The 14584-nt window shown below is 35.4% G+C and overlaps 1 protein-coding gene across 11 annotated transcripts in view; it reads left to right on the forward strand.

The window, feature by feature from the left end:
- The window catches only part of TTLL7 (tubulin tyrosine ligase like 7), a 72264-nt gene that overhangs the window by 22544 nt on the left and 35136 nt on the right, over positions 1 to 14584 (forward strand). For 10 of the 11 annotated variants that reach the window (XR_004752841.1, XM_035333162.1, XM_035333164.1 and 7 more), the window contains 4 exons: positions 4410 to 4568; positions 5744 to 5960; positions 7785 to 7949; positions 8756 to 8914. Coding sequence is in view for 10 of the 11 variants with exons in the window: in XM_035333162.1 (XP_035189053.1) it covers positions 4410 to 4568; positions 5744 to 5960; positions 7785 to 7949; positions 8756 to 8914 (700 nt within the window). In the remaining variant the exon portion in view is untranslated. Of the gene's footprint in view, positions 1 to 790; positions 883 to 4409; positions 4569 to 5743; positions 5961 to 7784; positions 7950 to 8755; positions 8915 to 14584 lie in introns of all 11 variants that reach the window. The other variant, XM_035333170.1, reaches the window with a different exon arrangement.

Here is a 14584-nt window from a genome sequence, read left to right on the forward strand (position 1 = left end):
CTGTGAGTAAGAACTGAGAAAACAATAGTAAATAATGACTCATCAGCCTGTTAATAAGGAAGAGTTCTCAGAGAAATATGTGTGAATATTTTGATTCTTCTAGCCTAGATTGGTTTAAACAACAGTTAAAAAAGAGTTAATCTTTTGGTCCCAGATTTTACCTACACTGCATTTGCCATTACCAAAATAGAATTTGTTTTGGTGTATTAATGTAATGTGTTATCTCATCTCTCTTGTTCTCTTTCCTTTTTTTATTTTGTAAATACTACACAGAGTATGTAGAATGTATGCAAATATCATGTGCATTGCTGTGGTGTCTACATGTCCTGCTTATGGACCAGAATCCCCTTGTTCTGGTCCATAAGTATATATCTGCTGTACAAGCACTTCACTGCCCCTTCCAGACATTTTACTTTCTAAGTAAGAACATAGAGATAGCACATGGATGTAAGCAGCTATTTGGAGGTATCTCAGAAACAATGGAACAATTTTGGTCAGCTTGATAGACAGTGCTATCCTTGTGTATTGGTGCAGGTATGTGATTTAAAACAAATACGCAAGATGAGCAAAAGATTCATGCACACGTATTCAAATACAGTCTCATTATCTTTCTCTCAAACTACTGAATTCTGAGATCAAAACAGTTTAAAGATGCTGAATGTCGAGATTGCACATATTATAGATAAGATAATTTCTCTGGTATGATAACCCTGGGTTAAATATATCTATGCTGTGACTTCACTTAATATCAGCAGATAGAACGGGGTTTTAATCAGTCTCTTTTTTGCAGTACTAGCCTCACAATTCAATACTTGGAATTCAAAATTTACAAAACTCAGTGATATACCTTGAGACTGCTTGTGAAAACACAAGTCAGTTGTGGTATGTGGTTGGACAGGCTTCTGTATTTAGAATGGAGGATTTTGTTCCATATAGCTGCTGTTCTGTCTTAAAAGTCATTTGGAGAGAATAATACAGAAACACTAATCATGTTTTGTTGCTTTTCTGCTGCATGCAGTCCTTTCTATTCAGTTTGATCCTTACCTGTTCCTAGAGTATTCTGCTTGCCATTTTTTTCCCCCTGCTGCATTTGAACTATGCAAATGCTCCTTTGTGTACTAGACTTGGATTGTTGATGAGAAGGAAAAAGGCAAACAAAACCCCCACCCTGTTGTATTTAAAATGAATATTATTTTTTTACATCCTTAAAGAGCTCCTTTGGTAACAGTGCATTTTCAGTAAGGTCAGGTAAAGGTCTTTGATTCAGAGACAATGAAATAAGGGATAACCCAAGAACAGAGCTACTCATTTTTTTCAAAGAGAAGCTACAAATGCCCAGAACTTATTTATTTATCTCTGCATCCATTTGTTGGGAGAAGTAAGCAAACAACATAAAGAAGAAAGTGAAAATGAAAAGATGTAGAATAAAATTGAATTCCTAGCGTGATATGCATCTCTTTAAATCCCAGATTATGTATAGAAAATGTGTGCATAGCAAGAACTGTTGTGCATGCTGATGATGTTGGTCGTAAACAGAGCGAAGGAGATGACTAGAAATTGAGGTGCAGATGAACACAGTTTGGCAGGGGATTTCATTACACAGGTCTCACATAGAAGTAAGTGTATGAAGAATTACATGTCCTGGGTGATGGTGAGGAGCTGTTCCTTTGGAAAATCTCCTGTAAATTCTTATTCCAAAACTTGTAACTGAATGTCAGCACTAAATATCTTGAATTTGTGTGTCCATAAATGCTAAATTTCTTTCACCGCATAACAGGCGTCGTGAGATCAGTTTAATTAGTAAGTTGTATTTGACTAGTGTATGCAGGGAAAATATTGTGCTGAGGTAAAATACCCTCTCAATAAACTGAAATGTTAGTAATGATTTATTTATTTATTTTTTTACATGCCAGAGGTTACTTACATTTATTGGCAAGTTTCAAATTGCTATTTGTGAAAAAGTCACATGCTATGTTCAAGTAACTGTGACCTGTTTACTCAGATAGTTGCATAGTTACAGAATTATGAGAGAAAAAGTCCTGTACATGTTTAAATCATGTTTTCTGTAGGTGGTCTCATAAATGCAATCCCTCATGAGTAATAAGTGTGATTACAGATTTTATGCAATAAGTAGGGGAAAAGGTGTACAGGATGCACAGGAGAGGGAATAGATATGAGATGTTTTTTGTTTACATTTAAAAGGTTTGTGAACTGGTCATGGGTGAAGAGTCGTTCTCATCTATCTCATCCACTAACTTCCTTTCATATCTGAAAAGTCAGAGGGTCTTGAAACATAGGCAGTAGAACCGGTGTTACTCGACTGACAAGTCATTTCTTTAATAACCTACAGTCTGTACAAAACACCTTTGGTTCTTTTGCACAGAAAGCACTCAGAAATGAGAGCAGGGGCTGACTGGATCTGGGAGCTAAAATAGCACTCAGAGGAACAATAACTTGATTTTTAGTTCTCAGACCTCCTGGTAAGGACTGCAAAGGCTAAAGGACAGAGCAGCACAGTGAAGAAGTGGTTACCCACAGTAGCAGATAACAGATGTGCTGGAAAATAGGGCTATTGTAATGGAATAGGTCTTGATTCAGGAAGCTGCTTGATGATGTTCCTACACTATTTGTGAATACGGCCAGGCAGGGAAGAACAGAGCTGAATTCTTTGGTCGAAAGTTTTAGTGAGCATCAGAACTTGTAAACAGTGGTAAGTATTCAGCTTTATGTTATTGTTTGTAGTCTATCCAGTTATGCATAAGGTAAAAGAAGGCATAAAGAGCTGATGTATTTGCAGTCAGATAATAAGATATCTATAATATCAAGTTATCCAGTTATATTTGTTAAATAGGGATATGAGTATTGCAATCTGAGTTTCTGTCATGCAATACTTCAGGATGCATACGAGAAGTAATTTGGAGAGGCATGTAAACTAACAGATTTTTTTTTTATTTTTATTTTTTTTCCTGAATATAGGATAATTTATGGCTAATAAATGATGGCTAATTTACAGGATAATTTAAGATATGCTCCTCAGTTAGCAAGTCTCTAAACGTATAGTAGATGGACAGTTTAAAAATGATGCCTTAATGATTAATTATAATATCAACTCTTTTTTTTTTTTTTTTTTTTTCCTGAATATTGAATGGCTTTCATCAAACTAGATTTTTAAAAATGACAATTGTAATGAAGCTGCAGGAACACTGAGCCTCATGCAGTACTCCAAGAGTAGTATAGCTATTGTGGCTTCTGCAGAGTGTTTGTTGGGTAGTTGGCTAACAGTTTGGTGACAGCGTATCTATTATACCAGTAGGTCCTGGCTACAGTCCTAGTCTTACAGATGTGGTTGGCAGTTCTGCTTCTTCTGTTAGTATTCAAGCCATTTAAAGTAAAAGTGTCTTATAGTGCATGGGGATCATTATGTAGGCTCATAGTAGAAATGAAGTATTGAAATGATATTGTATGTCTGTTTTACATGTAAGTTATCCTCCTGATGATATTAGTTTTCATTATAAAAGTAGAAGTATAGCTAAATCTTTAATTAATTAAAAATAATAAAATTTGGAACCAAAAAATAATAAAAAATGGAAATATAGTTCCATTTTTTAAATTATTATTATTATTTTATTTTTTTAATAATGTCTGGGCAGCTTGCTATGTCAGTTCATTTCTTTCTAAGCATCCAGCTTTCTGTTGATCTGTGGCTATTTGCATTCCAGACGTGTCGAACCTGAATGCTAGTGCAGAGTTACCCAAACTGAGTTCATACAAAGTTACATGCGAAGTTTCAGGAGTTCTGCATACCTGAAACAAGCTAGCTGCTTCAGGATTTAACTCAGCAAAGACTAAATTTATCCTGCTGGGAACCATGCTATGCTAGTCCATGTAGTACTACAAAGTATACAAAGCTTACATAACTTTGCTGCTACCAGTGCTTAAAGCTACCTTGCTTAAAGCTAACCTGTATGTATGTAGCCAGCACTGCCAGTCTGGTGTGGGTATATGCTTCCTATGTCAGAGATATAGCTTTGAGTGATAGAAACTTCTATTAACTGAATTCTCTACTGTCCTTTTAGGAGAGTTAGAGGAGTTAGATGTATGCCAAAAAATGAGATGAATGCCAGTAAGATGATAAATACAATATGATGATAAGCAAAAATGCACAAGATGGTCTGCTTTTGTTGTTCCTAAAGTATGCATGTGAATATGTCAGAGCTCTAAGTATTCTAAATCAACTGCAGACATCTGCTCTCCTATTTTTTTTTAATACAAAATATAAATTTTATACAAAAAAGTATTTTGCTAATGAAATTTTCTTGTCAGATTATTGTAAATATTTAATCCAGAGGATTGATCCATCAAACAGGATTATCATTTTTAATAAAAAACTCTATTGTACTTTTTTGCAGAATGATCAAGTGTCAGCCTCAGGAGTATACTTTTATTCCTCGAACATGGATCTTCCCTGCAGAGTACACGCAGTTTCAGAACTATGTAAAAGAACTGAAGAAGAAGCGTCGACAGAAAACATTTATAGTCAAACCAGCTAATGGTGCAATGGGGCATGGGTAAGTTTCATGTTAATTCAGTCTTCTTACCCAGAAAAGGCAAAATCTAGTGCTATTTACATCATTAACAGAAGCTGTTTCTTAATAAGAAGTTTGTCATACAAGTGGTACAATCAGTACAAAAAAAGGTTATGTATTGGACAAAGAATTAACAAGCAGAAACAGCTAAAATACTAAAGTAACTGGAAGTGGTATTTTAATGTTGTTGTAAATGTGACTTAATTAAATAATACATTTTCTGATGATGATCAGGTAAGTCTTAAGATCAGTATTATTTTTATTGTGGAATTATCCAAACAATATATTTATGAATCTCTTGTACTTAGACTTAGATGGTGAGATTGCATTGGGCACAAATGGCAGGGTTTCAGTAGTTGCAGGGGTGTTGCTTGGAAGATCAGGATCTTCCGCAGCTCTGAAAACAGCCCAAGCACCCTATTGCGTGCTAAAACTGCAGAACAAACATATTTAAGATCAGCAGCTGCAAGGTGAAGGAGAAACAGAGGAGACATCGTTGGGGATGCAGCTGGAGGTGTAGTCTTGGAAGGAGGTGACCCTCATACTGGAGGAGGGGACACTGCTGAAAAGACACTGACCTGCAGTTGGGTTGAAGCTGTTATCTTCTTATTTTTGAATATTTCAGTTTTAGCTTTTATTGCTTTTAATATCAGTTTGGATTATATACTGTAGTAAAGCTCTTGGTTCTTTTTTATTTTTTAAAATAAAAAGTATTGGCATTACTGTAAAAGTAAAGGCCCTGAAATTTTTCTATTTCGTTATTTTTCATTCCTCTTGGAATGAAACAGAAATTTTGAGATATTTCACAGAGAAGATGGGGAAGAATGATCACGGATGCTAGAGGCTTCAAATTCTGCCGAACAATTTCTAAGTGTAGAGGGAATCCATTATTACCATTTGTTGAATCAAAGGAAGCAGAAAGTTATTTTGAAATTGCTTGTTGCCTTTTTTCCATCCAGTGAAGTATTATAAAAGACAGAAAACTAAAAGCCATGTAAGTGAATGGCACTTTTTTTCTACCCTACGAATAGGCTGTGTAAGCTCTTTCCACATAGTCTTTAGCCTGACTACCTGGCTGAAAAGACCATGAAAAAATATTTCAGAGTTATGTCAAAGTCCTACATTTTTAATATAATTAAAATTTTGTTTGTAACTAGGATCTCATTAATAAGAAATGGAGAAAAGTTACAAGCTCAGGATCACTTGATTGTTCAGGAATATCTTGACAAACCATTTCTTATGGAAGGCTACAAGTTTGATTTGCGTGTATATATTCTTGTAACCTCTTGCGATCCATTAAAAGTGTTTTTATATCATGATGGACTGGTGAGAATGGGCACAGAAAAGTACCATCCCCCCAGTGACTCAAATTTGGTAAGTTGGAATTTATTCTAATTCATTGCTTATGCATGTAGAATTTTACCTGTGTAGTGTCCAGGCATCAGTGGATTTGAATTTCTTATACTTTGCTCTGTACTCTATTGGTGCTATGTCTTTCCTTTTCCTTTTCTATGTGCTTTTAGAGCTGCTTCAGTGTAATTATGCAATAGAAAATGCTTGGTGAGCCATTTACTCTACTGTCACTTAAAATACTGTTATCTTGAAGAATGCCAGTATAATTTGAATCTCAGTAGAAATTGTATGTTTTAGAAAAATTCCAGTATTATATTTGGAATAGCTTGCTTTTATTTATTTATTTTTATTTTATTTTATTTTATTGGTTACTATTCTCAGCATTATCAGCACTGAAATATGCTATGAGTGGACAAACAGAGCAGCAGGATAAACAGTTTTCTCTGTGTTCTTGCAACTGTTCATGTTGTAGTCTGCTTATTGTATGAAATAACCTTGCTTATCACTAATGACATTGTTGTTCAGATGACACTGTTCCCCATTGACATTGTTCCGGGTAACTTCAGACTAAAGATTAGTTCAGATGTTTAACTACTGTTCTAAAAACAGTTTCATTTTTTTTTGTAGACTGAAAAATGATTCAATTGTCTGAAATAATTTAATTTGATGGAAAGACAACATTTACAACTATGCAAAAACACAATAGGTTTCATAATCATTCTCAAAGCAGTAAATTGAAAGCCATGGGAGAAATTCATTACTTGTAGTGCTAATACTTTTGTTAGTAGTGCTAATGCTATTGTTAAGTAGACTGCAATTACGGTGCTTGGTTTTGTTAATTTCATTTATTTTTTTTAACCATACGTGTAGTAAGATAAATGACAGCAGAGGGCTTGTGTTGTCTATTGGCTGTCTTTTCATAAAAGAATTGGAACAGAAAGCCCACGGCCAGCTTAGAACATCAACTAGCATTCAAAGAAGGAATGATATATGACAAAGACCTTTCACTGTGATAAGGACTGTCATCATGGTAGTACAGGTGAAGAGCTACCTGTACTGAAAGATACATAAATTTATAAATCATGATTTATAAGTTAGCCTTTAAAGGCTTTTTTTTTTTTTTTTTAAGTGTAACTGATAACATAAATTGCTGTTTAAATTTTTTTACCTGAAGGAATCATAGCACTCACTTGTTTATGTAATGTATCTTGAAATTGACCACCCTCTAATGTATGGCTACCAGCCATTCAAAAATGAGCAGTTTTGGTAGATAGCAACAAGGCAAATGAATTTATATGCAAAAGATACCTTAAGGTATCACTATCATGAGAACATTTCTCATAAATAAACTAGAGTGACAACTGAAATGTGGGATTGTCTATGAAATGGATGCCAAGGTGTTTTTTGCACTTTTAAAGTAGCACTTCAAAGCATCACCTTTATTGTTTGCTTCTTGTGCAATGTAATTGTTCTGTAAGTTATGATGATTGCTTTTTTATTACATTTATATTTTATTACATTTTTATGCAGTTGTTTACATACACACCTGTAAAAATGGCAGATATAATATATTGCCTAACCAGATGTTGATCACAACTGGCTTAAATACAAGCCCAGATTTTGTTATAACATGGCTAGACCATTCAGTATGTGAAAATTTCAAGAAGCAGACACGTAAGAAACAACAGATCACCTGCTCATGATATATTTTCAAATATGAATTGTTTGACTATGTCATTATTGATTTAACATTTTTTAGAAATTATTTTGAATTGACTATTCTAGAACCGTACTTAAAGTGTTGTTCCTTTTTTTTGTTTATTGTGTTGATCTCTCTCTTCTTAGAGCCAGTTGTATATGCATCTGACTAACTACTCTGTGAATAAACATAATGAACATTTTGGACGGGATGAAACAGAAGACAAAGGAAGTAAACGCTCCATAAAATGGTTTACTGAGTTTCTAGAAACAAATAATCTTGATGTCTCCAAATTCTGGAATGATATTTCAGTAAGATAAAACATATGCTTTTCTTTATTTTGTCTATGTATATTCTTAGAAAATTAATTGCTTCTGCCATACATTGCTTTACTTTAATATTATTTTTGAAACTTTGTTAATCCAAATTCTCAGCAATGCACACCACAAGTGATGTGGTATTAACAATGATTATATTTTAAAAAGGTGATATTCAGAGCTTGATTATAAATGTAATGTTAAACTTTGTCTGAGGCACAAAAGCCCTTTCAACCATTTGGTTATTCATGCAAGTAATATCATACACAGGAACAATCCCATTTAAACTCTCAAAAACTTTTCTAGTACTTAAAGTGAATTTCATGTGAGAATGTTTACAAAACTGCAGTCAGTGCTGTGTATATCAGTGGACTGGAATCTGCGCCATTAAAGTCAGTGGGTATGTTACAGGCACCTTTAGATGAGGAACAGGACAAAGACTGATAGAGCTGAGGCATGATCTGTAAATATGATTCCTAGTATATTTACTGAAAACGATATTGTGAAGTGAAATGGGCAAAGTTTGGCTATATTATGCATTGTTCCCAGTATACCTTTAGTATTTAGGCTATCATATATCTAAAAAAAAGTATGTGCTATGGAAAGTATAATAATACAATAGCTATTAAATATCTGTAATTAGATAAAAAAATCTATTACTCAGTTTGAACATTTATTTGCTATTTTAAGTCTTTAAAAAAATCATTTCACTAAAGCATCTATGAAGGTATGAAACACATTAGTTCAATATATACTGGTGTCTTCTCTCCTGATATTTTTTTCTGAAAACATCCCTACAGGAGTTAGTAGTGAAGACTCTCATAGTTGCAGAGCCACATGTTCTTCATGCTTACCGCATGTGCAGGCCAGGGCAAGCACCAGGAAGTGACAGCGTCTGCTTTGAAGTCCTGGGATTTGATATTCTGCTGGACAGAAAACTAAAACCATGGCTCCTAGAGGTAAACCTCTTTAAACAAATGAAAACTTTTAAGAGTAAAGTTAAGCAAGCCCCAGCTGAATCCATATCTACGTAAGAAAACTTCCACAGAAAATCTGTGTGTTACGGGAGGTACTGTTATTGAGTATCTAGATAGTACCTTTTCTGCAGCAGTCATATGGAAACACTGTCTGTCAGTGATTTTGGAGACTCGGGTAAGGTAAATTGTTTTCATGGTGGAATGTTGCATTTTAGACATTTGTGAAAGTTTTAATGAGAAATGCAATGTTAATCCCATTGTTCTGGGTACATTGTATCTGAAGGATCTTTTTATGGAAACTGGGTAAGGCATGGGCTTCCCTCATGAGTATGGTTCAGGATATAGCTCTGGCAGCTTGAGTGAATGTGTGATCCTAATCATTTTTTTGTTTTTGTTTTTGAATATGGGTTCTTTTCCTTTCCCATGGCTTTTGAAAGCACCTGCATGCACAGAGGAAAATAACATAGCATATAGGTGAAGCAATTGGCATGAATGGGCTGGAAGAAATATATCTCCTCTGATGTTAACAGTGTAGTGAAGTTTAAGCCTGCACACATTTTTAACCAGCAATGCTGGAGGATTGTCTACTTTGTTCTTTTAATTACTCTAGTATTAATATATACATATGGAATTTACTTACCTTTTCCAGATTGTCTTATTTCATTATGTTAACTGGCTGGGATGCTGCACAGCTGGAGGAAAAAATCAAACAGTGTTTAAAATGTGTCTGTTGACAATAAACCATGAATATGATTGGCTACTGATGAGCAAAATGTATGCAATTAACTTACTGAATTACAGCCATGTTCTCAGGTCTTTAATACTGTCAACAGTTGTTTTGTTGTTCTTATTTCTCTCAGGGGTTCAGTATAATTTTAATTAGAAAAATATAAATTCCTTCACTGTCCTCCATGCTAGCTTTGATGTCCTAGCCAAAAACAATTTGTGACACGAACTTCATCTGCACTTACATCTATATCTTCTCTTTTTGTCAAGTAAAGCCTATTAATCCCTTTAATTTAGCTCTACACTTCCAGATTATCGTCTATAGCTTGTCCGTAGCTTGCATATAGGTTGTTTAAAGACAGACTGAAGTTTATCATTTATGATAAGGTAGTCTCAGAGGAGGGTCTCTATTTCTAGATTCCTTGTTTGTGAGGGAGGGATCTGGCAAAGTAATAAATGCTGCTTTTGTATTTGGGGTTGCTGGAGAATATTTAAGGACTTGAGGAGTTATGTACTTGGTTATTATTATTTTTTAATATAGAAGCTTATTTCTTCTGCTTTTGATGATACAGGTATCCTTTAACTTATTTTGGCAGATGTTGAACTTAAACTAACAGAAATTTCAAACTTTAAAACATAGTAAATTGGTTTCTACACTCATCCACAGATTTTCACTGTGCTTGTTCATGCTTTTCACAGCACTCTCAGTACAAACATGTAGTATGTGTATGCGTATAAACGTATATACCATATACAGTGTAGTATAGAACAACCTTACAGTGCATATATATGTACTAGATAATGTGCATCTAGTGTGTGTATACACACACTGTATATAATAATAGTATATATGCATATATTTCTTCCTAAAACAGTTCTGGCTTCTTCCCCAGCTTTCCACTCTTATCTCTTTCCACCGTTTCCCTCTTGCCAAAACCCCCTCCAGGGAGTGAATCATTCTTTCTAACAGTGGTAACAAGTACTAATCACAAGGCCCTGAATGTTCCCAGTGTTACGGGAAAATTGCCAAAATAGGATTAGGATGGTAAATCTAGTTTCTTATTTCCATAGCTCATGTAGCTTTTCTGCTATAAAGATAGCTTAATAAACTATTATAAGAAATAAATTGTCCAATATTATAGTAACTCTGCTTTCCTGAGATGACTTTTATTTATATTCCACATTGTACAACGTAGCTCTCCTTCTCCTTGATGCTACTGAACTTCCAGAACCTTCTACTAAAGTGAGAGCTGAGGGAAATGCATGATTGCCATCTTGTGGCACCAAATGTCTTTGGCAAGCATCTGTACAGTCCCAGCAGCCTCGATCTGAGGAGCACCAGCTACCTAAATCTCCCTTCTGTTCCCAGAAAATTCAATTTTACTGCTTTTGACCAAAATTTCCAAACTAGATTATTCTATGTAAATTGCAAAGTTATATAGTTGAAATTCTTGGATTTTAATAACTTATTTTCTCCCTCTTCCTGAACTAAGACCAAGCTGCCTGCTTTTTGTTTTTGCATCCATATCGTAACCAAGCTTCAAGTGCAGGGTACCAAGCTTCTCTTGTGATTTATGTGACTGAGACAAACTTACCTTATATACAAATCCACGTTTTTTATTTACTGTAACTGAACTACTAGCAAAATATGTTTGTGACTTTATCAATCCTGTTAAAAAGTCATTGGACCTTTTAGGCTAAAATTTCTAATTACTGCTAATTCCTATTAATGAAGTAGTTAAAGTTCACATATGCAAGTTTTCTGGTGTCTACTCTTTTCTTTTGTGTTATGCTTACCTTGCCTGTACCCCTGGAGATCCAAAAGGCCAGCAAGAAACAGGAGAGGTCTAGTTCTACATAAAAAGGTGGGTAGGTTGTTATGGCAAGTTGTCAGTGTCCTGTGTTTTTCACCAGGAAGAATACACTGTTGATGTTTTCACCAGGAAGAATACACCAATACCTGGTTTCTTCTTTACTCCTAGCTTGTCTTAGCATTAGTTTTAATCTTTTGCTGACACTATTTACTCGCTGTTCACTCACTGGCCAGCAATTACAAATTATCTCCAAGTTTTACTGTTATTGGTTTGTTTTACACTTTCTGGATTGTGTTCTGTATTCTCTTTGTTTTCCCTAAGCCCAGTTTTATCCAGTTCACAAGGTTGCATTCCTGTAGTGAACGCTACTTGGCCACGGCAATTGGCATATATCTCAGTGTCTCTAGGTTTTCAAGGGCTTTGCTGTCATCATCTGCTTGTACTTTTGGGGCCCTGTATGCAATCGTGTTTTGTCAAGTCATCAAGATGTGGCTTCCTGATAAAACTACTAGTGTCTTTTAGCACAAGCTGGTCATTTGTACATCCTTGGTTCTTGGGTCATATAATCATCTTGGGTCAAATAATCATCTCTTAGAAGACATACATATACAATGCTTTGGTAGCTAGTCATTATGATTGTGGCGGTATCACTGGTACATTATCAAGATTACTTTAGAGCACTGATGTCTTACAGATTAGTCAGCAACCATTTTTCTTGTCTGGAAACATGGGATAGACACATGAAAATAAGGGACAGTGTTTTCTTATTAGGAAAAAGCAATTTTCATAACATAGTGTCTTTCCCCAAGGCTTCTTGAGACTTCTCACCAATGATCACATGGGATAAAGCAAGACACTTTGTTCAGTATAGACAGTTTTATTTATTTTTTATTATTATAAAAGTTATATAAAATAGCATGCAGATATCAAAAAGCTGAGTATATAGGGTAATGGTATTTGCATTGCATGTACTGAGCCATGAATAGAGCCAAGTGGAAATACGTCTCGTTGCATTTCATTGGCAGTTGAATTTTTTCTGGGCTACCATAGTTCATAAACTTCCTGCATAAATGTAATCTTTTTGTTTAAGTTCTGCATGTCAATCAGCAACATAGTTTGTGGAAAATGACCAACTTTCAGCAAAATAAAAAAACAGATTTGGTCATACCATATCTCTCAAAGTGTGAGTGCTATTCAGAGTTGAACGTGGGCCAGCAAAGTACACTAAGTGATGTAAACTGATCCATCTGGCACCTGTGAGGCCCCATTTTGAATACTCTGTCCAGCTTTATGCCCCAGAGTAATGGAGAAACACTGATAAACTGGAGTGAGTTCAGCAGAAAGCTGCTAAGGTGCTTAGAGGACTAGTGAACATGCCATATGAGGAGAGGCTGGGGGAAACTAGGCTTTCCTAACCTGGAAAGGGAAGGCTTTGTGGGATCCACCTGCAGCCCTAAAATGGGCTTCAAGGAAAGACAAAGTCAAATTCTCCTCAGAGATGCCCAGTGCAATGGCTGGAGAAACTCAGGAATAGAGAACAAGGCATGATCTGGAAAGTCTGCGTGAATGAAGAAAAAGATGCAAGAGAAACAAAGAGCTGTATGTGCATGGTCTTTTGGGATTTCTGTTACTATCTTCAAATAGGGAATATGTCCCTTGCTGATGCTCTGATAAATGCATGTAGATGACTGTGCAAAGTAAATGTGCTGCAGGGTAATTATAAGGGGAAAAAGCTCAAACTTTTCTTCATACAGAGAACTTAACATTCTCCTCCGTAAAGTAACAGAACTGGCATTGCAGGCACCCAAATTTGGTATGGTATGCATCTGTGATTTCCTTGCAGGTATTTGCATGGAAAATGAACTTGAGTTTTGCTGTGAGGTTAGTCACTGTTCTTTAAGCTTGTAACATCAAGCAGAATTTTTACTTTTTTAGTTCAGTGAGTCTGTCATTATCTTACCAGTTCAATACCTGGTTGCCCTTAAACCAGTTCTTTGTGATACAGCCCTGCAGAACAGCCACCCACGGGGATCCCATTTTTCTCTGAGTGTGCTGTGAGAGGCGCAAACGAGCACATTACAGTGATTTTGAACTGCTGTAGCAGCAGGGGCTGTTGAGGCTCTCTGACATACCCCCGCCCTTGGGGAATCCTGGGCCTCACAGTTTGTGACCCTCTGTACTTGCACAGCATGAACTCTAGAGTCAGGTGATGTTCTCTCATGCATTTAGTGGGTTCAGAAAGATACTGCTGAGCCAGAACTTGGGTAGTAGTTGTTTGGCAGGTATGGTAGAGAGAGCAAAAATAAGTTCTTTGCTAAACTGGCTTCACAGGATTGGAAAACTGCAATAATTTTGACTAAAAGAAGGCAGCAGAGTAGGAGGCACATAGAGCTCCTAGCTGACCTTGTGCTCAAGTGCCTTGCTAAAATGAAGCCAGCGAGCTAATTACTGAAAAAAAGATGCATTTTTTTTTCAATTTAGTCATTTAAAAGGAGAAATCTCACTTAATCTGTGAAGAAATAGACAACTATTGTAACTACTAAAAACAGATTAAGCTGTAGCTCTAAACTTCTTTGTTTAACTCGATGCTTCAAAGTGATGAGATATTTTCAAAATTGAAAGAAAGTATGAATAATAGGGAAAAAATAACAACAGGAGACCCAGAGTAGAATTTTGGGAAGAAAACAAGTAAAAAATTAAAACAATTTAAGAAAAATGGAAATTATTAAGATATACTTAGCTTAAAAAGCCTTATTTTATCAGATATTGCTCATAAATATAGCTGGTAAATATTAGTTTAAGCAGAGGACACAAAGAAAGGGAAACAGGGCTGCACGGTCAGTGGTGGAACCTGGTGCGGAACCCAGGATTGCCAAGTATGTCAAGTACATTTTCCAGTGGACAAAGTATCTGACAGATGTTTTCTAATTATCTACTTATTTGTGCCCATAAAAATATGCATAATTATCACTTCAAATTTCTTTTTGGGTTTGGCTGAAAGCAATCAGATTCATCTGTCAGAATGTCTGTGCTACACTTTACAAATAATATACAAATGTGTGTGATTTTGCATGTATTCTTCAGTAAAAACTATCTAAGACATCAAAAAGGA

The sequence above is a fragment of the Oxyura jamaicensis genome, chromosome 8 (genome assembly GCF_011077185.1).
Source record: "Oxyura jamaicensis isolate SHBP4307 breed ruddy duck chromosome 8, BPBGC_Ojam_1.0, whole genome shotgun sequence".
NCBI lineage: Eukaryota > Metazoa > Chordata > Aves > Anseriformes > Anatidae > Oxyura > Oxyura jamaicensis.